The sequence below is a fragment of the Acomys minous genome, assembly GCF_964271855.1.
Source record: "Acomys minous genome assembly, chromosome: 8".
In the NCBI taxonomy this organism is placed as follows: domain Eukaryota; kingdom Metazoa; phylum Chordata; class Mammalia; order Rodentia; family Muridae; genus Acomys; species Acomys minous.
The window spans coordinates 43,856,701-43,882,843 of NC_140489.1; the positions used below are offsets into that span (position 1 = coordinate 43,856,701).

Genomic DNA, 26,143 nt, shown 5'->3' on the forward strand with positions numbered 1-26,143 from the left:
GGGGAGGTGATAATGGATTATGTATAAGAATTAGAAAATACAGGAATTATGAAGTACAGTGCCTTATACAAAGCCGTACAGTGGCTATTTTTGTACTAGCATTTCAGATGAAAGACTTGCACACATTCTGTGTCTAGGAGGAAACCACTGGGAGGGCAAGAAAGAAGCAAGCACAAGATTCAATTTAGAATATTCCCTTTTCTTATTGACATGATCTCTTTCCATTTCATTTCATCTAACAGAGTCAATAAAGATTTCTATGGCAGGGGCTGGAGAGGTGGCTCAGTGGTTAAGAGCACTGCCTGCTCTGCCAAAGGACCTGGGTTTAATTCCCAGCACCCACATGGCAGCTCATGACCGTCTGAAACTCCCGTTCCAGGGATTCTGACAGCTTCAGACCAATGCAAATAGAATAAAAATAAACAAATTGTTAAAAAAAAAAAAAAGATTTCTATGGCAGATGCAAAACAAAGCTTGAAAGGCTTTGGAACATTTTATTAGTTAGTTCATTAACTTGAGATACATTAATTTCTGCACTTGAGCGCAGCAAAGCCCTAACCATAGGTTCACTGTTACCACTTCTTTTATCTGATTTATTCATTGGACTTAAGAGCATGAATTTGCAATTAGCAAACACCTAATATAAAGAATATGAAATGCACACTGCCGAGTGCTCAGGCTCGATTTGGTTTAAGAAGTAACCTGGTCTAATTCTGGCATCTTACTGATTTACATATAAAGTCTTGGCTTATTCAATTTTTTGGTTTCCTTATTTATCAATGATGAGAAGTGTTGTGACACCTAGCAAAGAAGTGTGCCACCACAGGATGCACTGAAATGACTCCTCACTTAGTAAAGTAAGATGCCGTTACAAATGACTATTATATGCTACAATCCATTAATTCCCTTGAAAAACTATGTTCCATATCCAGGGACCTATGCAACAGACTCAAACAGGTTGGGATGCTCTGTGCATCTATCCTTTGCACACCCAGACTCTAAGCAAAGCATTAGCACAGTAAAACTCCCTGAAGTTTCAGTGGAAAACTACATCAGTTTATAATTTATGCAGAGAAATTACACTTACATGGTACCTTCTCCAGTCTCAACATCATCATAAAATGAGCTCACATTGGCCGTGAAAGGTGCTATTGATGTACTAAATTTTATTAGCTTACTTCTTTGAATTAGTCATTAAAGCACGTTAATGCCGTGCTCTGGTTTATCTGAGTGTGGCTCACAGCTGGGAACCATGTTAGGTTTGCCTCACTTTGCACCACTCATGACAGGCCCCAGGTTTCTTACTGCTGAGGAAGTGCCACCATCATCTAAGGCCAGGCTTTACTTGACAGAGCCTGATGGGAGGAGAAAACATCCACTGTCTGGACCACTGTTAAAAAGACATTAGGGAAAAAAAAGTTTTATGGGAGAAATATAGATTTGGTTATTAACACACTGTTATCATCAAAAAGGCATTTGAAACCATGTTTGAGGAAAACATCATAAGAGAAAAACCATGAAACGTACTATAAAGTCAAGCTTTATTTTTTAAATTTTTCATAAGCCAACTCCATACATAGGCAAATCATTTATTTCTTTCCTGTCAGATGAGGTTCAATGCTTCAATCCCTCTCTGAAGAATAGGAGTTAAAAATAAATCTCTTCCATGAATCTACATGCAACACATTTCTCAGCGTGGTCCAGGCTGTAATAAACACCTGAGCACAGCAGCTAGAGGTGGCGCCGCTGTGCAGCTGCATGAGCTGTGATTTTACAAATCTTTTTCCTTTCAAGCCTCTTGGTTTGGCTCCAAGATCCAAATCTTATAAAGGAGAAAATACAGGTTATCTGGGCTGCCAGAAAAGCCCGCTGAACGCATCCTGTAGAGCTCTGTGACACGCAAGGGAAGACGTATAGCCGCCAGCAAGATCCTGGGGAGATGCAGCTCGGACATGGTTTAAATAGCTGAAAGAAAACAAAAAGGATTGCATTGAGGTGAAAAACAGAAGTCAGTAACACTTCACAAAGAAAGTGGAAAACTGATTCCAAATTTTAAAAGGATTTCTGAGACTGGCGCTCAGGTTCTTATAAATGAACATTACCTTTTAAAAGGAGACATGCCAACTGTAAAAATGGATTGTCTCGCTGCTGCTAAGTAACAAAGGACAGTGACGTCGAAGAATAGACCTGAAGCTCATAACCTATACATTTTGATGAAAAGTTAAAATATTCACTGTTTCACAGTTCTGAGTACTGATTAGCTTCATTGGTGACTGTTTAGGCATCCAACGAATGCTGTCCTTTCTGGCATGCCCTTAATAAATATAAATCATGACACTATTATGCAACTAACATTTTTACAAAAGCATTTTAAAGCAATTCCTTAAATACAGAAAACAAATGGGGCAGGGAGGTGAGCACACAATAGTTTAAAATCATCTCAGTATCTCAAAAGCATACTGTCTCCTTCCTTACAAGAAAAGCAACCTTAGCTGGACACAGTGGCACACACCTTTAATCTCAGCACTGAGCATAATCTGAAAACTTAATGACCTAAAAAGAAGTATAGGACTGTTTTCACAAAAATAGACAAAACAGGCCTAAAAAAATAAGAGAATCAGACCAGAGGAGTGACTTGTCAGCATGACCATAACCGCTGCAGGAAAACAAGTAATTCCAGCCTTGCTTTAATGCCTCTCTAGGAAGCCACATACTCCCTGGAAACAAAACTGCTTCACCCACTTTCAGAATTAGAGGTATGAGAAATGAATAAATCAGGAAACAGGACATTTTAATAGCTAGGAACCTTTCTACTCATTCATTCACACTTCCTGTGTGTTGAGATCTTAATGCATGAGCAACTTCTTATTTCTAACATAATAATGCATTTTTTGTTTGTGTCCATGTTTAATAAGCTTGTATGATTAAAATATATATGGCAACTTAAGGAACCAAATACAAGAAGCTGTCAAAAAGAGACAAGCCAAGCTCCTGGAATTGGCTGTAATTTATTCACATTGCCACAAATCACGGTCTGAACTCAAATCTTTGCTTTTCTGTTAAGGGTAAAAGTCAAAGGAGAAAGAAATGAATGTTTACTGAACAACAATCTAAAAACTATCTGGGTAGTGTGTTTATAGCATACAGATTATTTGTACATCTACTCTCAAAACATTTATAAAGAACACTAATAATGGATACTCTATGTAACGTAATTGTATAAATTATATATAACTATAGTATCATATTAAATGTATGTAAATGAGGAATATAAGATAAAACATGGATTATGCCATGTTATCCGCCTCTGAGCATGTGTCCTACTTCAGAATGAGTTCCTGGTAGAGCCTTAAGCCTCATAGGATTTCATTAAAAGCTATCACATGACCGTAGAGTTATTTTCTTATTACCCTCCCAGAGCACACTAAAAAGCAACAGCCTACAGACTGGGAAAAGATCTTTACCAACCCTACATCTGACAAAGGTATAATATCCAAACTTTATAAAGAACTCAATAAATTAAATACCACCAAACCAAATAACCCAATTATGAAATGGGGCTCAGAATTAAACAGAGAATTCTTAAGAGAGGAATATTGATTAGCTGAGAAACACTTAAAGAAATTGTTCAACATCCTTAGTCATCAGAGAAATGCAAATCAACATGACTCTGAGATTCCATCTTACACCCATCAGAATGGCTAAGATCAAAAACTCAGGTGACAGCACATGTTGGCGAGGATGTGGAGAAAGGGGAACACTCCTTCATTGCTGGTGGGAGTGCAAACTTGTACAACCACTTTGGAAATCAATCTGGCGCTTTCTCAGAAAACTGGGAAAGGCTATATCCAAGACCCAGCTATTCCACTCCTTGGAATATACCCAGAAGGTGTTCCACCACACAAGGACATATACTCAACCATGTCCATAGGAGCCTTATTCGTAATAGCCAGAACCTGGAAACAACCTAAATGTCCCTCAGTCGAAGAATGGATAAGGAAACTGGTACATTTACACTATGGAATACTACTCAGCTATTAAAACCAAGGAAATCCTGAAATTTGCAGGCAAATGAATGGAAGTAGAAATGATCATCGTGAGTGAGTTAACCCAGACCCAGAAAGATGCATATGGTATATACTCACTTATAATTGGACACTAGCCAAAAGGGATGTCCAATGAAAGTCTTCACTTACCAGGAGATTAGGATATGTGCAGGGACTGCCTATTGGGACTCTAAGTGAGAAAAGTATGGGAGAATGGGGAAATAGAAGGACCCAGAGGGTCCTAGAAACCTACAAGAAGAACGTCATGACAGATGGATCTAGACCCAGGGGGGTCTGCTCAACCTACAGCACCAACCAAGGACAATACATGCAGTAAACATTGAACCCCTATTCAGATCTAGCCAATGGAAGGGGCATTCTTCACAGTTATGTGGAGATTGGGGACTGACTCTGACATGAACTCTGGTGCTCCATATTTAACCATTTCCCCTTGATGGTGAGGCCTGGTGGCACTCAGAGAAAGGATAAGCAGGCTACCAGGATGAGACTTGATAGGCTATGACCATATGGTGGGGAAGGAGGTCCCCTTCTGTCACAGACCTAGGGGAGGGGAATAGGGTGAAAGAGGAAGGGAGGGAGGAATGGGGGGATAAAAGTGAGGGGATAACAATTGAGATGTAACCTGAATAAGCTAATTAAATTTTTGAAAATGCTAGCTGTTAAGATTCTGCTGGATAGGGCTGTGTGTGCTGCTCATGCCTTTGATCCCAGTGCTTGGGAGGCAGAGGCAGGAGGATCCCTGAGTTTGAGGCCAGCCAATGCTACAAAGTAAGACTCTGTCACAAAGAATAAAAAATAAAAACAAACAAACAAAACAATTTCAGAAGGATTCCTATCACTAAACACAGTACATGGTGAGTTACCGCAGAAAATAAAACTCAATTCCTATGTCCTAGGATGATCACTCAAATAAGGAATACTTCTATAGGTAACATGAAATTGAAACACTCCATTCTTGACTTGAGTTTTAACTGACTTTCATCCACATACCAGATAATGGCACATTACTCTCCTCAGATCTTCAAACGAAAGGTGGCATTCTGGTTCTCAAGCACCACAGTGTTTGTCCACAGTCACAAAACAACTATCACTGTGGAACTGCTTTTCACAGCTGTACTAAAAACCAATGTGCAGCTAACTACTGATTCATTGCATTTGGTCTGGCTTGCTTCTGGGAAAGTTGAGTCACACCGTCTCTGGCTTGGCAAGTCCAATATAAACTTGCAGTGTGCATATAGCTTTTTATATGTTAGGCTGAGAAACCTGAAACAGCTGCACGGCTGGCAGGCAAATGCAGGCCCAGTAAAATACCTAAAACGGTTGCATCTTCTAATTTATGACTGTGCACTGTTTCCATAAAGAGTATATAAAACAGTTCAGCTTTTATAAGGAAAATGTAATAAACAGTCATACTCATTGAGGCCATAAATGCATTTTTTAAAAGTTTATCTAAAATGATTAATTAGTGTTTGAAAATAGTACTTCTTGAACACAGCCATAATCCAAAGCAATGAGCAAATATTGTTAAATTTGAGTTATTAATGGTAAGTTGTACGATTCTTACTGCCAAAATAAGTCAATTAAAATTATTTCTTTGCATAGCACTGAAGAAAATGCATTTTCCTTCTCCAATCATTTCCATTAAACATGTCTGGGACTATGGTCTTTTAAGAGTCCTCCCTACTTATATTGCTCTTTTTGATCTCAAGGGCTATACAAAACTTTTACTGTTAACTGTTTCACAATATTTGAACCAAGGCAATCTGTAGTAATACTGTTTAAAAACTTACTTCATTCTTACTATTCAGTTGTAGGATTTTGTTTCTATGTGTTTTAATTCACTGTTTAAATGCTTTAATTATTGTGGTATGCCAAAGTATTTTTAAAGACCTACCACACTGAAAACAGAGGTCAAGAATGTATTGTTCTGCCTCTTTTCCACCTAATGCCACACCTATGCTTATTCTTCTGTGATCATTACAATGGCATCTCCTGGGGCTATGTTAGAGGTCAGCATCATTTTATGTATAGTTTTATATAACAGACCAAAGAATATATCTTAGGCAAATTCATTTCTAGAAGTCAAGCTTTGAGACCTGGACACAACAGCTCTACTTAGCCAATGCCAAACTATTTCTACTTTTTATGGCTTTATTTTAAATATGTATAAGTCTTATAAGTAGAAACCAGTGTGGGGTGGCTTATTTTAGTAGCTATACCCTATTTTACTGAAAACAGATTAAATTTAGATTTTTTTTAAAAAGTCATTATTTCTTAATAAAGCATAACAGTATGTTTTGAAAAACATGTGTAAAATAATTCTTATACAAAGGACATCTTGAACTCTAATTTATGCTCTGCCTAAAGCTGCCTCTCTTTGCCACTATGCATCAAAATCACTAGCGGACCCTGGAGATGGAGGAGGAAAAACAGTGGACCTTAGAGGAGAACAGAGTTGAACATTAGACTTGACAGTTTTCCTGGACTTCGACTGACATCATCATTTTTCCTTCTCCTTTTTAGCAGCTTTTATTTCCCAGTAGGTGGTACAGTTTACACTGTCACTTCCTCAGGTCCGGCAGAGTGCCTCTGAGACTACTCTTCCTACTTCCTTTCCCTTGAGAGCCCTGCACTGACCACCTGGCAAGCATCTTGTCCCTGGCTCCTTCCAGTGCTGCTCAAACAATGCTCTCAGGAAGGGGCAGCAGCATCCCTGCAAGCACAACCACAGCCTCCTGCAGATCAGCTCCGGAACTCATCCCTGGAACATGTTTTAGAATTGAAATGGAAATAAAAACGAGTTCACGCTAGCTGTTTTTCTTTTAAGTTACTAGGCCCCATGAGGAATTGCATTCTGAACTGTTTCAAAGTAAGAAAAGTAGTGACACCCCGGGAATAAGACCTGCTTTTCAAAGACAGGGTGGCTTTCCCTGTGCTTTGTTTTTTAAGAGGGTCTTCCTAGATTCTGGGCTAACCTCGAACTACTGAGCTCAAGTGACTTTCCTGTTTACAGGCTCACAGCACTGTTGCCAAGCAGCAGGGAGGTCCAATTAAAAATTGCATTTAATGCCATCATGCATCAAAGAGACCTGCCCCCAACACAGTTCTGTGTCAAGTCTAAGCTCTTAGAAATGTAAGGATTTCATCCCATGGACTAAGATGTTACTTGGTGGTACAGCACTTGACTAACGTATTCAAGGTCCTAGTTTCAATCACATGCATTGTACTATCCCCCACCCCACCCCATGCTTAGTTGGGGCTATACAATATTTTTATTGAACCAGGGAGATAACTCAGTCAGTAAAGTGCTTGCTATGAACCTGAGGACCGTATTTCAGTTCCTGGCACATATACAAAGATAGGTGCTGTAGCACACACCTCCAATCTCAGTGCTAAGAAGGTGGAGAGAGGCAGGAGGATTGGTGGGCCTCACTGGCCAGCCAGCTTAGTTTAATTGGGGAATCAGGGCAAAGTGAGCCCTGCCTCAAAGGAGATGGATGATGTTCATGTCACACTGGCCTCTGCATGTTACACGCAGGTGCACCTACACCCCCCCCACACACACACATAACACATTCCCAAAACCAAAAAGAACCTGAGCAATAGGCTACTCAGACTATATTCTAAAATAAGACATTTCAAAAACTGAATCTATCACTGAGATGCACTAGCCTGCTCACAATCAGAATAACAATGAACGGCTAACTTTATATGTTAAGATAAATGGGGAAGGTACTATGATTCAGATACTGTCCATAATTCTGAGGTATCCATAATTCTGAGGTAGTTTGATTATAAAAACACGTGCTGCCAGGTGGTGGTGGTGGTGGTGCTGCCAGGTGGTGGTGGTGGTGGTGGTGGTGCACATCTTTACTCCTAGCACTCGGGAAGCAGAGAGGCAGGTGGATCTCTGTGAGGTCAAGGCCAGCCTGGTCTAGAGAGTTGAGGTTCAGGACAGCCAAGGCTACACAGAGAAACCCTGTCTCAAAACAAAACAAAACAAACCATCCCACTCCAAAATAAAAACAAAAACAAACAAGCAAAATCCTACATGGCTTCATAAACTCCAACCCAAGAAATTCAAGACTGTGTGATATCATCATGTACACTAGGGTTCACCACTCATTCCACAACATTACACAGATTCTAACTTCAGCTGAAGTAAACTACAACTTATTGCTTCTCGAGACTATACTAGGTATTTTAGGATAAAGTAAATATTACTGTAAATAATCATGTAATGCAAGTAATGTTTCCTTGATCTGAGTACAAACTAAAGAATATAGAAAACCTACTGTTTAAGTGTAATGTATTTAATGCATCCTATGAGTGGTATCCAGTTAGCAGTGTTGGAAATCCCTACTGACAGGCCTCTAAGGATAGACTCTGAAGGAGTCATAGACACAAACATAGGACTCTCATAAGAATTGGGTACTATGGTGGTTTGAATGAGACTTTCCTCACAGATGCTAGCATTTGAATACTGGGGCCCCAGTTGACAGTGCTGTTTGGGGAAGGGTGGTATGGGGAGACTCAGCCTTTCATGAAGAAGTACCTCGTTGGGGATAGGCTTTAACACACTGCAGTTTGCTCCCTCCTTGAGATTACTTGAGGGTGAGAGAATATGATCTCCCTCCACCTGCTTCTTGCTGCCATGCCTCCCAACCACGATGAATTCTTAGCCTTCTTGACCCACAAGCTAGATCCTTCCTTCCATAGCTGCCTCAACCACGGTGTTCTAGCACAGCAACAGCAAAGTATTTCATACAGGCATATAAAATAATCCTAAATAAAGTCAGGAATAGACAATGATTTTTGATAAATACTGAAAATACTTCTTCAAATCAGAAGTTATTTACTTCAACAACAAATTATTCCATGTTTGACTAATTTTAGTGTAAGATCTCCAACTTGAAACTACAGACTGAACAAAAGCCCATATGTAAAATGTGTTTTCTCACCTCTGTCTCTCTCTCTCTCTCTCTCTCTCTCTCTCTCTCTCTCTCTCTCTCTCTCTCTCTCTCTCTCTCCCATAAATTAGGTAGAGCAAAAGATTACACAATGGCCAATAATGAAATACAACAGTTATAATAATATTCTGTAATCAAAGAATAGCCTCTCAAAATATAATTTTTGTTTTTGAGAACACAAGGATTATTCTCTCTGTATATTTTTTAATGTGTATTTATTTATTTATTGCATATGAGTGCCTTATCTGCAGAACAGGGCAGCAGATCACATTATAGATGGTTGTGAGCCACCATGTAGTTGCTGGGAATTGAACTCAGGACCTCTGGAAGAGCAGGCGGCACTCTTAACCACTGAGCCATCTCTCCAGCCCATCTCTCTGTATATTATATAGGAAAATGATATGGCCTTATCATGAGCCCTCGAAGCTTTGCTACATAGTACCAGATTGCATCTGCCCACATTCTATGACCCGGTGCTTGCTCTGCACACTTTCTTTCAAAGTGTTAAGTTACTACTTTATTTGCATTCTGACTGCTTCTCCTTCCTCTTACCCCACATATCATTTTCACTGCCGCCAATGAATCTTATTTCTGTTTCATTGTTTATGCTGAGTTTTATTGTTTTATTCTGCTCTGTACTGTTTTGAGATGTAGCTCAGAATAGTTGGGATCACTATGCAGCCCAAACTGGTCTGGAGCTCTCCTGCCTCAGCCTCCCAAATACTGGGACTACAGGTGCACACCACCACCACACTGGGCCTTTGTCATCCGTCACTCCCGGCCTACTGCTCACAGTGCCAGGACCGACTCACAGTATGCCCATTCCATCCCTGTCCTTTCCTGGCTACTAAATCACTCTTCTCAGGTCAAAGGTCTCCCTGACTCTCATATAAGGAATCTAAGAATCAGCTCCAAACTCCTCAGCCTACCATTCATGGTTTATTATACTTGACTCTAATTCACATTTCCAAGCATAGTTCCCATCTATCAACCCCTTACCCTGAAGTAAGCAAAGTCTATCAGGAAGACCGCTATTCTCTGTTGAAGCCTCACAGTGACCCTGCTATCCCCTTACTTGTGCAGTTTCCCTCTCTTGGAAAGCTTAGGCAGTGACTTTACTGTAACAAAATCACAGTGCAGGAATCAGCCCCTCAATTCTGAACAAATAATACAGGCTCCCCTGCCCCACACAGAGATTACTATAACAACAACAAATCAAGTAATCTTTACAAAGTGTCTTAAACTATGTATATGGAGGGTGTACACACGAGTTCAGTGCCTACAGTGGCAGAAGTGGGAGGCATTCCTGGGGTCGCAAGTGGTTGTGAGCACCGTAACTGAGTGCAGTGAACTGAACTCTGGCCTTCTGAAAAAGCAGTATGAGCTTTAATCATCTCTCCAGTCCCCAAGTAATCATAAAAGAAATCTCTCAGGTTCCAGAAATTACACTACAAGTCAAAATAAGGGCAGTGAGCTTCCTAGCTGAGGTTTGACTTTCTAAACTTTATGCACTAGTGATTCACAATCCACAGAGACAGGAGACAGGCCTCGGGCCTGTCAGAGAGAAGAAACTGGAACTGGCCTTGCTCTGCATGTCACCTAGCTCTCTAAATTATTGTCTGCTCTGTGAAACCAGTCATAGAAAATATGTAGTCACCAGCTGAGAGGCAGTCACAACAAGCTCCTAATAAAGCTGATAACTCATCTAAGACAGGAGCGAAAATGGAAAGACTAAGGCTGCTTCACTGCTAAGAAACAAAGAACAACTGGTCCAGACTCAGTGATGCTCACAGAACTCCGGCAGAAGCAAGTGTGAATCTGTGTCCCCACACGAGGCCTACGGAAAACTAGTCCCACTAAAAAGGGGTTCATAGAAACAACAAAAGCAATGCCACTCATAGGAAAGGAAACAAACACAGCAGATATGAAGAATATGAATGGCAAGTCAAACAACCTAAAGCACAGGTCAGAGAATATTCTGGAAGGAAGGAACAGAGGAGTGTTTAATGTTAGAAGAGATGAAGAAATACACGTCATAAAGCAAGAAAAAGACAATGTGGAAAAAAAACAGGCAAAAAACCTTTTTTTCAGTAGAAAGACCCCCCTCCAAAAGCAGCTCAAATGGCAGGTCAAGAAGAAGGTTATCCACAAATGAAAATTAATGAATTGAAATAGATACAGAGAACACAGAATATAACAGATTAAAAAACAGAAAGATTAAAAAACAAACAGTGTCGCCAGGCTTCGCTCCTTTGCGGGCTCTTCTTTCTGTCACCGCTTCCACCCCTTTTCTTCTCTTCCAACCCCTAACATTAGATATGGGAGAAAATAGGATAGAGAGGAAAGGAAGGGATCCCTGAACAAACCTGGGTCAAAAAGGGAGCAACATTATCAGTAAACTACTTCCTGCCGAATACGGGCATCAAGTTCCTTGGGGTAAGTTTGGCTTCGCCATCAGGACAACTAATCTCTTCTTGTTTCTTCTTTGTGCGTGACTACTAACAAACCAACAACAAACCAACAACTCCCCCTCCCACTTCCTCCTGCCCTACTTCTCAGGGCCCTACCATTTATGTAGCTTCTGAAAAGTCTCCAAAATTCCAGAAACAATCTGCAGCTGGCTGGCAAAATCATGTCCCCACCAGAGCACGAGGCACATCGCAGTCAGCTGCTGTGAAGCAGCCCTATAGCCCACTCCTGAGATTAAAACAAAAACATGTTCTTATAGTATTTCTGTGTTTTAAAGAAACCAAAATTCCAAAATTCTCACTACATACAAGTAAGTGTGAAAGCACCATTAAAGAGCAGTGTCATCAGCTTTCTGAAGTTTTCTTCAAAGAGGCGTGATACTAACTTTAGCCTTTTAGAAACAGCATTCATTAGTTCTGGATGACAGAGTGGTATAGTCTTTTCACATTACCCTCTGTGTTTAAATGTTCAAAACCCTTCGCAGTTATTTAGGCTACACCTCCTCTGCATTATCTAGGCAGAATCACCACTTTCCTCCTCTAAATTCACAACACTTATCTCTACCTGTCCTGTGGGCATGACTATTCATAAAGGCTACACATTCCACTCTAGGAAGCTGCCCACAGTGAGACAGATTATGTCCTCACTCAGCACTCAGGTGAAGGGAATAATTCAGAGTTAACATTGCTCTTAGTTGCCTACTTGGTGGGGAATCCTTTTTGTTAAGATATCAGATACTGTGGTCATGGAAAAAAAATCAAACTGAAATTGACTGGGAAGACCCTCTCTGCCGACTGCCTGTTTATAATGTTGGAGGGACTATATGCTGGGGGTGGGGCAGTTATCAAGAAGAGTCTTACCTAACTGGGAACCCTGAAAGCTGTAATAATGACCAGATGGTTAGGTTCACGGGCATTATAGTAGCCTGAATGTTATAAGGGTAAACAGCTATTTTCTGATTGATTTAAGGCCTACTCCACAGAAAGAAACACATGCCTGGTCCTATTATACCATGAATCCACGACTAGAGAGCCAGGCCTCAAGGGTAAACCTACTGTTGTTGTTGTTGTTGTTGTTGTTGTTGTTGTTGGTTGTTTGAGACAAGGTTTCTCTGTGTAGCCTAGGCTGTCCTAAACTCACTCTGTAGACCAGGCTGGCCTCGAACTCACAGAGATCTGCCTGGCTCTGCCTCCCAAGTGCTGGGATTACAACAGGTATGTGCCACCGTGTCTGGTTTACTGTCATTATTTTGTTAAATGCATATAGTATCAAATTACTGTTTAAATAAGTATGTCTACAGTCATGGATTAGTACACCACTCAGCCCCCATCATCTGTTCAGTGTATGAGAGTTAACAGAGAAATTCACAACTGGTCAAAGTGTGGAGAATAAGTGCCCATGGACTGGTCAGCCTTAAATGTACATCTGTATCATAATCCCTCCTCACACAAGCTCAGGGATATCATCAACCAAGGCAGAAAGATTTTTAACAGCCAGACGTAATGGAGGAACAGGGCAAAATAATGTCTCTAGACCTCAGAGTGCTGCTGTACTCAGGAAGTCACAGCACCTGTGGCTGCCTACACATGAGCAAGCCAGCTGACTCTCCTGCATGGAGAAGGGCCACAAGCCCCTACAACTACCTGAGGAGCTACTGCCTGTGAAGCGAGTGTCTGAGAGCTGGTTTTTGTTGTTGCTTATTTTAGGACTAGAGAGACCATGGTCAGTTGATGAACCCATAGGCAGCACAAATTGGATTCAGTGGGCTATTTTTAAAAAGGAAGGGGGGGGGGAGGAAAACATGAAGCAGAGAGGGTAGGAGCAGTAAATATGAGCAAAAAACATTGTATGCATGTATAAAGGTTACAAAACATTAATGAAAATATTTTTAAAGGACAATCCTTTTTTAGCTGGAATTTAAAACATCACATCAGGGTTTTGGTTAGCAAAGATGCAGACATAAAGCATGGCCATGATAACAGCTAACAGGTTAAAACCAGAGGGTGAGAAAACAGTTATTGGCACAAACTGTGAAGCCGGGGAAAAGGGGGAGAACTAGATGGAGGGCAGGCTGTCCATCAACGCTAAAGCCAGGAAGGCTTCTGGACAGACAGGAACTAGGATAGAACACAGCTAAAATTACTTCCTTCCAAATGTATATACATTTTATTAAATACATTTTATCAAACATCCTTTGGGTTTTAATTTATTCTGTCATGTAAGCTGAATTCATTGCATTAAAAATTTTAAACTAGCAGGGCAGGGCGGTGGTGGCACACGCCTTTAATCCAAGCACTCGGGAGGCAGAGGCAGGTGGATCACAGGCTAGCCTGGTCTACAAAGCAAGTCCAGGACAGCCAAGGCTTCACAGAGAAACCCTGTCTCTGAAAAACAAACAAACAAAAACAAACAGACAAACAAAAAGCTAAGCTAACAATTGCATAGCATGAGGTGATACAACGATGCATACCAAGACAAACAAGAAGGCCACACAGGACTGGGCAAGCAAAAGGTTTGGCTTAGCGCAGACTCTCCTCAACAGCTGTTTCATGCACTGGAATCTTACAATGTCAACAGCTTAAGTATGTCAAATGAAAACAAGGAAGGGTGATGTCAACAAAAAACAAACTAACAAAAGACAAAACACAACCACGAACAACAAAACTGGTGCTTACTCTTAACTATGGAAAATTCTATTTTCAGCAAGTAAAACTTCCTAAAACAGCTAACCCCAAAACAACAATGATAGTAGAAAAGTCTGAAAAGCTGCAAGAGTGCCGGCTTAGTGTATAATGAGTTTAAATGCTGTCGTTTTATGAAAACAAGGCTTTAATACACACACCCTCAGAAACTCATATTCTTCCAAAAGTTAAACCACAACATCGCTTGGGGGAAAAGAGGTCTGTGCCTATTGTCAGACATAATGTGCTAATGCAGGCAAAAGCCCAAAGTGAGGCTTTGCTGGAGCATAGTGTGTAAATAGACTAGTCACTTAATTGGCTAAATATCATTTGAACCAAAAATGTCATGTATAAAGAAAATATTTTGCTCATATTTCAAAAATCATGCCATTATTTTTAGTATTGCATTTTGTTTCCAGATTACATTTTTTTGGCAATGCCTTGAATCCATGCATATGTCACTATAATATCATTTTAAAAGCACAGGCTAATAAGTTCCATGTGACTTTTCCATCTGGGCTGGTTAGTTCTTTTTGTCAACTTGACACAAGTGAGAATCATCTGGGAAGAAGAATCTCAACTAGGAAAAATGCCTCCAACAGATTAGAGTGCAGGCAAGTTTTGGGGACATTTTCTTTTTCTTTCGTTCATTCTTTCTTTCTTAAATATTTTTTTATTTTTTACATATACATTCATATTATTATACATATATACAATAACCTACCTACAGCAAGAAGAACCATGGAACAATCAGGAACTATATAAATGTTACCTTCTTAGTGTTTTGACTATTTTCTTGATGTGGGAGGGCCCAGCCCACTGTGGGTGGAGCCATTCCTGGACAGGTAGTCCTGGGTTGTGTAAGAAAGTAGCAGGCTGAGTGAGCCCTGGGGACAAGCTGGTAAGCAGCATCCCTTCTCCATGGACCTGTTTCAAATCCCGCCTCCAGGTTCCTGCACTGAGTTTCTGTTCTATTTCCCTTCATGATGGGCTATAATCTGGAAGGTAAGAGAACCCTTTCCTCTCCTAACTGCTCTATGTCATGGTCTTTATCACAGCAACAGAAAGCAAACTAGGGCACCACCCATATCATCAATTTTATAATTTTGATTTTACAGAATGTACTTCAATACATTATAGATGTCTTGTGGTTTAAAAATGTACATTCTTTATTTCATTACTCTAAAAGGTTAAAAGAAAGAAAAAATAACTACTATGTCCTTGAATTCTGTTTTTGAAAGACATGTTTAGGACCCTTCTGCCCAACTAGATTCTACACATTCTTTAACATGGGCTAGCTGGGTGAGTTTGTCTGATCTTCCCTTCTTTGTAAATGACCCCAGATCCAGCCCAGGTCCCAGTCCAGGGCCTGATCTGGCCACCTCTGCCTGTACTGCTCTCAAATGCTAGGCAGTTCAGGATTTGAGAACGAAAGTCAATACAGAATAAAAGAAATTGATGTAGTGAAAATTTTGGTTTCTTAAAATACCCAGTTATTGTTAAGTGAATATGTTTTTGTTTTAATCCTAGGTGTGGAATAAAAGGCTGATTCACAGCAAGTGATTATGATTTGCCTCGTGCACTAGCAGGGGAGTGATTTTTGCCAGTTGCAGATAGTTTATACTTGGAATTCTGGGGACTCTGGAGGGGATATAAATGTGAGAGCACTGAGGGGGCGGGGGTGCTCCAAAGAAGAAGAAAGAAGGAAGAAACAAAAAGAAGGAGGAAAAAAAGGAAGGAGGAGGAGGAGGAGGTGGTGGAGGAGGAGGAGGAGGTGGAGGAGGAGGTGATGGAGGAAGAGGTGGAGGAGGAGGAAGAGGTGGAAGAGGTGGTGGTGGAGGAGGAGGAGGAGGTGGTGGACGCTGCTCTCCCCTTGAAGCTCCTGGCTGCTGTTGTTGCCGTTTGAAGAGAAGTTGGAGAAATCCTGACAATGAAGACTGGACTTACCCCAAGGAACCCAAGAGCTCTAACCAGCAGGAAGTAGTCTAAACAGGTCTGTGTTCCCTGTTCCCTCTAACCTTCTTTCTTACCTACCTAGTGCTGAGGAGTTGGAAGAAATTGGGGTGGAGAAAGGTGGTTGATATAAGAACCCAAATAAAATGGATTTAAAAGAAAATATGCCAATACATTGACGAAGACTCAAGCTGGAATGAAGATGAAATTATAAACCTAATTACACAACTACAAAACTCAAGGAAAACTGCTACAAGGAGGAGGAATCAAGTAGAAGAGAGAATACTAGAACTCAAGATAATGCAGGAGATCTAAACAAAACAAGCAAAGAACGTGAAAAAAAAAATTAAATACAGGAAAGGAGCATAAAAGAAATGTGGGACACCATAAAATCACCGAACCTTATAATTGTGGATATAGCTGGAGTTAATGACATAGAGCAGATAGTCAACACAGAAGAAAACTTCCCCAAAATAAGGAAAGACACATTCACACAGATACAAAATGCACACAAAACACCAATAGAGAGGACCAGAAAAGAAACTCCCTGCAGTATTATCATGGTTAAAGCACTGAATATATAGGACAAAGAAGAGTATTGAAAGCTGCAAGAAAAAAAACACACAAATCACATATAAAGGAAAATCCATCAGAATAACAGCTGATTTATCAGTGGAAACTTTGAAAGCCAGAAGAGCCTGGAGAAACGCATTCCAAGTCCTAAAAGGCCATGACAGCCAACAAAGACTAATATCCCCAGAAATACTATATGCCACATTTGAAGGAGAAAGAAAAACTTCCAATAATATAAACAGCCCAAAAATTTACATCCAATACATCAAATTTAAAGAAAATATAGGAAGCAGTATTTTGGGGCTGAAAAGAGGAATGGATATCACCAAGAAACTGTAGAAAAAAAATAAAACTTAGTTACTTAAACACAAAGTACCACTGAGCGCACAAACACCACCACCAGAGTTAATAACACAATTATTGCAATCAACAAGCACTCTTGTTTTTACTTAAACACAAAGTACCACTGAGCGCACAAACACCACCACCAGAGTTAATAACACAGTTATTGCAATCAACAAGCACTCTTGTTTTTACTTAAACACAAAGTACCACTGAGCGCACAAACACCACCACCAGAGTTTAATAACACAGTTATTGCAATCAACAAGCACTCTTGTTTTTTTTCTCTTGGTTTTTTGAGACAGGGTCTCTCTGTGTTGCCTTAGCTGTCCTGGACTTGCTTTGTAGACCAGGCTGGCCTCGAACTCGCAGCGATCCACCTGCCTCTGCCTCCCAAAGTGTTGGGATTAAAGGAGTGCGCCACCACTGCCCGGTTCAACAAACACTTTTTAATAATAACTTTAAATATAAACAGTGTCAAGTCTCCAATCAAAAGGCACAGGTGGCTGAATGAATTAAGAAACAAAATACAACTATCTGCTATTTACAAAAAATACAGCTTTAAAGACAGGGTCTGCCTTTGATGGACAAAGTATCTCAATCAAACAAACAAGACTAGGAAGCTAGCAGGAACTGCTACCCAAATATCTGACAAAATAGATTTCAAATTAAAATTTATCACTAGAGCTATAAAAGAATACTTTATTCTAATAAAGAGAACAATTAGCTAAAAAGACAATACAATCCTAAGCATATATTTACCAAGCTCTGGGATGACTAATTTCATAAAAAGCATACTAGTGGAATCACATAAATCCAACATAATGGGTATTTTGAATACCTTATTTTCTCCAATAGACAGGTCATCTGAGCAAAATAAAAATAAAAGTAAAAAATAAACAGAGAAGCATCAAACTCAAGTGACATTATACACTCAATGCATTTGATAGGTTACAGAATATTCCAGCTAGACACCAAGAGCAGACAGACAGTCTACTCAATAGCACACAGGAGTTTCGCTAAAATAATCATATCCTGGGACACAACAAATCTTTACAAATTTAGAAAAATAGAAATAACCTCTGTTATCATATCTGATCAAAATACAATAGAACAAAATTGACAGAAAAAAAATCTAGTAAGTACACAAATTCATGGAATTAAACAATTCCTTACTGAATGATTAATAGGTCAAAAAATAAAATTTTCCTGGAACAAAAATGTTTAAATGGAAATGCAACATAAAAAAAAACCTTTGGGACACTGAAAACAGCCCTAATAAGGAAATTTACAGCTTTATGTGTCTACATTAAAATAAAAAAATCAGAGCATAAATGACTAACTTAATGGTACAATTCAAAATTTTGGAAAACAAGGGCAGACAAAACCACAAGCTAGTAAACACTAAGAAATAATACAAATGAGAGCTGCAGTAAATGAAATAGGAACAAAACAATACGAAGAACCAATGAGTCTAAGAACTGCTTCTTCAAGGAGATAAGAATGACAGACTCTTTGCCCAGCCAGCCAAAAGAAAAAGGGGCGGGGGAACCCAAATGAACAGAACCAGAAATATACAGAAAGGGGGGGGGACCCCAAATGAACAGAACCAGAGATATACAGGGAAACTTTAAACAGACATCAAAGAAATTCAGAATATTATAAGGGAATATTTTTAAAACCTGCACTCTTTTCAGTTGGAAAACCTAAAAGAAATGGACAAGTTTCTAGATTCTACCAAACCACAAAAATTATATCAAGAAACTATCAACATTCTAAACAGACCCACAACAAACGAGCAGATTGAAACAGTAATAAAAAGCCTCAAACTAAAAACAAGTCCAGCCAGGACAAGATGGATTCACAGAGAATTCTACCGAACATTTAAAGGCCTTAAACTATTAAAAAAAACAGAAACAGAAGGAGTATCTCCAAATTTGGGTAATATTAATACCCAAACTGAGTAAAGACAACAACAAAAGAAAGCTACAGGCCAATAGCCCCAATGAGCACATATTCAAAAATGTTCAATAAAATACTTGCAAACAGAATACAGATATGCATCAAAAAGACTATCTACCATGACCAAGTTGGCTTTATCTATGAGATGCAAGGATGGTTCTACATACTCAAGTCAATTAATGTAATAAGCCATGCAAATGGACTTAAAGGCAAAAATCACATCATCTCAATAAATGCTGAAGAAGTCATTGATAAAATCCAACATAACTTCATGATAAAAGTCCTGGAGAGAGTAGAACTAGAGGGAACATACCCTCAATATATAAACACTATATATAAGAAACCCACAGACAACATCAGCCGAATCAAACAAGGGAAATATGTATCATTAGAATGTTCATACAACAAAGAACACGGGACTGAGATAAAAATTACCCTTTACCATAGTAAAGTTTCTTATGACACATTATAGACTGAGTAGATGAGCAACATCAGGTACACTGGTTCATGCCTACAACCCCAGCTCTTGGGAGGCTGAGACAGGAGGATCAGGAGTTTAAGAATAACCTGGATTACAGAGTGAGCAGGAGGCCAGCCTGGGCTATATGACATCATGTCTTAAAAAACTGAGAAGTCAGGGAAATGCTATCCATCTCACAAAAAAACTTTCTAAACAGAGTAAGGAGTTGTGGGCTGGGAAATATTCTTATTCTTGAAGTTTACTTTGCTCAAGAAATTAAAACACTATGACTTGAGTGAAAGTGCCGGTGCCGGGGCCTGCACGATGGTCCTGAGGGCTTTCTCAGCAGCCTGAAGCTGCTTCACGTCTTCACGTTAGTTACTTAATTGCATCAGCTGAATTTTTCATCAGCTGACCATTTACTTATTTTATTGGCTTTGGGAAATTGCTTCAATCATATTTACAGTAAGAACTTTCTAAGCATTTATTTCCTCAGAGTGAACAAAGGTTTAAATCTCTTAATAGTTGTATTTACAAGAAAGCTCCTTAGAGTCATCATTATTCATTTTTTCCATGAAATGACAGAAAGTCATTTTTCAGAACTAGTCAGAAAACTGGAGATAGTTTCACATAGAAAACAATGAGTTACTGAAATGCAAATTAAAGTGCTTCTTTACTAGAACTTATTTTTTATTTTACTGGCACAAACCAGTGTATCCTGCAAACTAGAAAACAGATATGCATTTTCACTGGTTTAATATCTTAGATATATCTAAACAAGATATTATATCTGTCATCTTCACTAATTTTAAAATAGTTTAACATTCCCCAGTCAATCTTTGTTGTACACTGAAACATCATGCTGCTGCTGCTACTGCTACAGACTGCATTTTTTTCCCTTTATGTATTTCACTTTCTAGAACTGAATGACAGAATCACAAGACAACTTTCAGTTTAAATCTGAAAATACAAATGCACTGTACATATTATAATAAGCCATTATGCATATTACTATTTATTTCTACAACTATACTGGGGCCAGTAAATAAAAGAATATAACAAATGAGGTCAGAAAAGAGTTCTCAGTGGGTAAAGATGCCCGCCACTAAGCCTGACGACTGAAGCATAAGCTACCGTGTAATTCAAATGCTCGTTTCCATACCTTCATATCTTATTGCAGTCCTTGTGCTGAGGATCTCCTGTCTCAATGTTGCGGCTCCCCAACTGTCTCCTGATACGCCAATAAAGCAGTTTACAGGTAACTGTTGAGCAGGGGAGAGAATAGGGCTGGACTTCCTACCAGCCAGGGGAGGAGGAGTTAGAGGAGGAAGTAGGGGATTCGGCTATGGGAGAGGTCCAGGTGGCATCAGGAGAGGAGTTGGAACAGGGAAAATTACAAAGTTCAACTATCTCTGGGATGTATTCTGGGAGGAAACTAGATTAGCTTAGATGGCTAAGAATAGAGTAATAACTGCTCAGTTATTGTACTTTGAAGCTTATTATTAAACAAATATAAAAGTTTCGATTATTTGTGTGATAGCAAGGTTAAGAGAGAAACTGCGAAACACAGTTTTATAAAAATAACTTTAACAGAGGACCAACTCCCAAAAGTTGCTCTCTGACCACATATACAATGCATCATGTACAGAACTATGTACATATGTAAGCACATACAATCACATATACTGTGTGGTTCATGTGTGCATATGCATACAACTAAATATGTGTAAAACATTAAATATGATATAACACATGAAATAAGAACACGGATTTTGGCCTGGGAGGTGGCTCAGAGTGTAAAAGCACTAGCTGTATAGGCCTGATGACATGAGTTAGATCCTCAAAACACACACAGAAAACCAGACTCAGGGCCTCATACAGACACGCATGACTCAGCAGAGAGCAGCAGCAGGTCTCTGTTCAAGGACAGCCTGGTCTATACAGCAAGTTCTAGGTCGTTCAGGGCTACACAGTGAGATTCTTTCTATGTCTGTGATCCCAGCATTCTGATAACAAGATGGGGGTGGGGTGGGGTGGAGATAGGACAATCACCCAGATGTACACTTATGCAGCACTGCATCAGAACAATTGCACTCTTGTCAACTTGTGCTAAGACCTGAACAAGTATGCCATAGCATGAGCATACCCATGATGCCCCCTCACACACAAATAATGAGTAAATAAATAAATAAATAAATAAATAAGTGTTGTGAGCATGGTTTTTAATATCCTTACCTCTGAAATATAATACATTAAAACTGGGTTGGGAAGGACATGAAAGAAGACAATTGCAACGTATGTCTGTGGAATAATGTTGTATTTCTATAAATAGTGCTTACTGTTTGAAACAATCAAGACAGTAAAGTAACCACAGCAATAATTGCCCAATATGCTTCAACACTGCCTAAGATAGAGTTGGCACACTAAGTGGGGCTTAACAGGAGTGTAGGGATATATTATTCTGTATAGTATGTCATATTTTTAATTTACAAAATAAGGAGACTTAAATTATAAAAGTAATAATGCAGCATAATAGAAAACAATTATATACAAATATGACTAAACCCTATCTCTCCATTATCACTACATTTTCCAATAACAAAACAATATATTAAGATAACTAATAAAATATTTTTGGGTCTCTTGTACCAAGAACAGAAAAATTTATATATGTATAAAGATAACAGAAACATAATTTTCAAGATAGAAAATTAACTTTTTAATAAAGTTATGTTTTAATATAATAGGGTAAAAAGTTCAAGACTATAGTTGGTAATATGTATTACAAAAGAATGAAAAAAATGTTTAATGATGTAGCTGTCCCCTTGGTTTTTCTTTTGACTCTTTGAGGCAGTCATTTTATACTGTAGTGATTCTCCCAAAATATGCACACTCTGCTATAACCACAACCCACTGAAAAATATGTGGAATAGAGAGAATGGATTCAGAAAGCTCTCAGTTTATCTCATTTCTGCTTACTGGCTCTCAGGAACTCATATTTAATTGACAAACAAATACAAGACATATACATGATAAGTGATATGGAAAGATTAGATCACTAGGCTAGCTTTACAAAACATTCTCCAATACATATTCTTGTTTGATCTTGTTAAGAATCCAGAAATAAACGAAAGGAATAAAAAAAAAATATTTTCAATTACAAAGAGTAAGTCAAAGTTCAAAGATAACTTACTCAAGAGGTTAACAGAAACCAGAGTCAAGGTATACATAAAGTAATTATAAAACTGTGGTCACTGAACATAATAAGATTATAAACATGAAGAAATAAGGGACCAGAAGGATAGCTCAGTAAGAAAAGTCACTTGCGACAAACCTGACTTCAGTTTCTAGAACACCCATGATCACAGGGGAGAGCTGACTCCCACATGCTGTCCACTGACCTGAGTAAGTGTGTTGTGGCATGTATGTGATACATATAGGCACATGCACACATACACATGGACATAGTAGATAAACATTTTAAATTTTTCAGTGGATAAGAGAGAAGGGGGCTGGAAAACAGCTAGAAATGGGCATACAGTTTTAGTTAAAACAAGTAACTGTCAGAGATCAGCACCAAACCTAGAGACAACAATACCTTAGTGTGCCCTTAAAAATCATCCAACAAGTAAACACATGCCAAGTGGTCTTACCAAAACAAAATGAAATAGTTTAAAGGAAGCTAGCATGAAAGTGGCTCCAAGTTCCCATCCTTTCAAAGTAACATTGAAAAATAAGCAAGCAGAAAGCCTCAGAATTCTGGAAATGAGCAATGTTTACAGTGATCAAGTGAATGCCGAATCAAGGAAGGGCACTTCCAAATGTTAGCAAAGCTGTGTGGCATTCTTGTTTGCCATTGCCTCATATCTTCCCTGGATTTGCAGCTGAGAAACCAGTGTGTAGTCACAGCCTCTGGGTCAAGAAAGCAGAGCAGACTATTATCAAAAAAGCCTGGAACTTAAGCCTGGGAGAAGGCACATTTCTCATGACCATATGGCCCACTGTCTAAGAAACAGCATATGTGAGGTCACACACACAAAAAAACTAGACTGACTTCATTCAATCACAATGAATGAAGCTAGAAATTAAGAAAGGAAAACTAATGAATATGTGGAGGCTCAAAAACATACTCTTAAGCCAGGCATGATGGTGTATGCCTGTGATCCCAGCACTCAGGAGGCAGAGGCAGGCAGGAAGATCTCTGTGAGTTCAAGGCTAACCTGGTCTACAAAGTAGTCCCAGAGTATGTAGAGAAGGCTGCTCACCACAGCATGTACAAGAATCAGAGAGCAAGGAAGAGACTAGGGACAAAGTATAACTTTCAAAAGGACATGTCCCCAGGAACCTACTCTCTCCAGCTAAGCCCCAGCTCCTAAAGTTTCTACCTTCTCTCAAAATAGTGCCCCAGCTGAGGCCCAAGTGGCCAACACATAAGATTATGGGAGATGACTCACACTGAAGCCATAGCAGTTTAATGTGACCCAGAGTGGCAGCAGGGGCATCACCATGTAGGACAAAAGAGACAACTACAGTTCTGAGACCCTGGAAAGGAAGAGAGGTTTGGAGGAGGGCTGTCATAAAAAGAACAAGAAGACCATAGGGACATCTCGACAAAGTGCCGTGCCATCCTCAAAGACATGAGGAGTCTTGCATTCTCTACGTAAGTGTCACTTGTGAGCCTGAAATTAGACTTTGAATCTTATTTGTGAGTTGAAAAGTAAAAAAAAATATAGTAAAATAAAATTCTATTTTACATAAAAATCAACTGATTCATAAAACAGAACACATGAATTAAGATTAAAATCTAACTTCAATATACAATTATAATACATTCTATAGTAATTTACACAAATTGTGTAAAGTCCTGCCAATATTGTCCAGTAACAATGCACTGACTAGTGATAAGGTAAAACTATGTAGAAATGAGGAAACTGAGTTTTTAAAAAATCCCACATACATGCAAATACTAGCAGAAAACTAGTTTGCCATACTACTAATAATCAGTTCATAAAATGAACTATAAGGCAGTCAGGAATAGAGGGCACATAACATCCTAACAACTCTGTAAGATTTAATATGCTTAGAACACTTGAGTCTCCTTTATGCCTGGAAAGGAAAAGGCCGGTGGTGTTGCATATCTGTTCCTCTGTGGGAAGTGGATTCATTTTGGCTAACAAATCACTTATGATTTTTTATGACAACTCTAAAGAATAAAACTCTTGGGCTAGAGAGATGGCTCAGAGGTTAAGTGCACTGACTGCTATTCTGGAGGTCCTGAGTTCAAATCCCAGAAACCACATAGTGGTTCACAACCATCTATAATGTGATCTGATGTCCTCTTCTGGCCTGAAGGTGTCACAAGCAGGCAGAGCACTGTATACATAATAACAAATAAATCTTAAAAAAAGAAAGAGTAAAACTTTCCATTTTCAAATGTATTATTAAAGTACAAAGGAATACAAAGGGCAGCTTTTAAGATACTTTTAGCCCAGGCTGGCCTTCTTTATGAGAAGAGGAAGGAAGAATCCTTTTTCTCTTGCAGCTCAAGTCACAACCTGAGGGACATGTTCTCAAACATTCATGGTTGGCCTCAGTTTTGTCACATGCACGCCTGGATACCCTGCCACTGGGTACTTCCCACAAGAGTAACGTCATCCTGCTATTGGCCTGGCTCGACAACCACTAGTTAGCTCCCTATCGCTGTGTAATAAGATGTAAACCTTCCCACAGGACACAGAAATCCCTTAAATCCGGACCCAGTTTTCCAGCCTTTCTCAAAATGTTCCTCTTCTCTTATCCCTTGGCTATTTCATGTTCCAGCAATAATGCTGCATTTCCTGGAATGTGACCAACTATGAGGCCAGGCTTCTGAACCGCATGCCTTTCTCCTGCTAGAATGATTTTCTCCCCTCGCACCTGGCAATGTCTACATTGTTTAAGCCACTTTTGGGCACCAACTCTTGTAAAAGTTCCCAGATCTGGAGCCCCCCAAGACAAACACAGCATGCTATTTCTGTACTGAAGCCTTCTTTCTACATAGCATGATGTCTGCATTTGTTAAATGTTAAAGTCTATAGAATAAGCTTTGGGTTTAAAAATCCTTGTCTGCTTGTATTGCTGATTTCTACTCTACCCCAATATATCTTAGGCTTGCTTCAACTAAAATACAGGAGCAAAGGAAGAAAAATAAATAAATAAATAAATAAACAAACCCCAAAGGCCATACAAATAGTTTTAAGACTGAACACAAGGAAGTGTGCTACACTTACCAAATGAGTGATATTGTTTCCTAGGAATGATAAACAGGAAGGGATTTCATAGTAAGTAACAGGAAGTAAACTCGCATACTTCTTACATAACTATTATTTAACATGCCTCCTAATATGCGCTACGTTTTAAAATTCTATCAATTTTACAAATAAACAAGAATACATACTATTCTGATAAAGAAAGCCCTTTAAATACACCAGGGTGTTACAGCTGCGTGCACTCTATCTGTGCACGCATGCATGCCTGGTGCCTGCGGAGGTCAGAAGAGGGTGTCAGATCGCCTGGAACTGCACTCACAGATGGCTGTGAGCTGCCATGTGGGGGCCGGGAATTGAATCCAGGTCCTCTGGAAGAATAGCAAGTGTTCTTAACCACTCTTTGCCATCTCTCCAGACC

General features: G+C 39.3%; 1 protein-coding gene across 1 annotated transcript in view; it reads right to left on the reverse strand.

The window, feature by feature from the left end:
- Positions 1 to 1,524: 1,524 nt before the first annotated feature.
- Positions 1,525 to 26,143, reverse strand: part of MNAT1 (MNAT1 component of CDK activating kinase) — a 157,754-nt gene continuing 133,135 nt past the window's right edge. Inside the window, exon 8 of the mRNA XM_084793357.1 lies at positions 1,525 to 1,965. Coding sequence (XP_084649483.1) covers positions 1,845 to 1,965 — 121 coding nt within the window. The 3' untranslated portion in view covers positions 1,525 to 1,844. The remainder of the gene's footprint in view (positions 1,966 to 26,143) is intronic.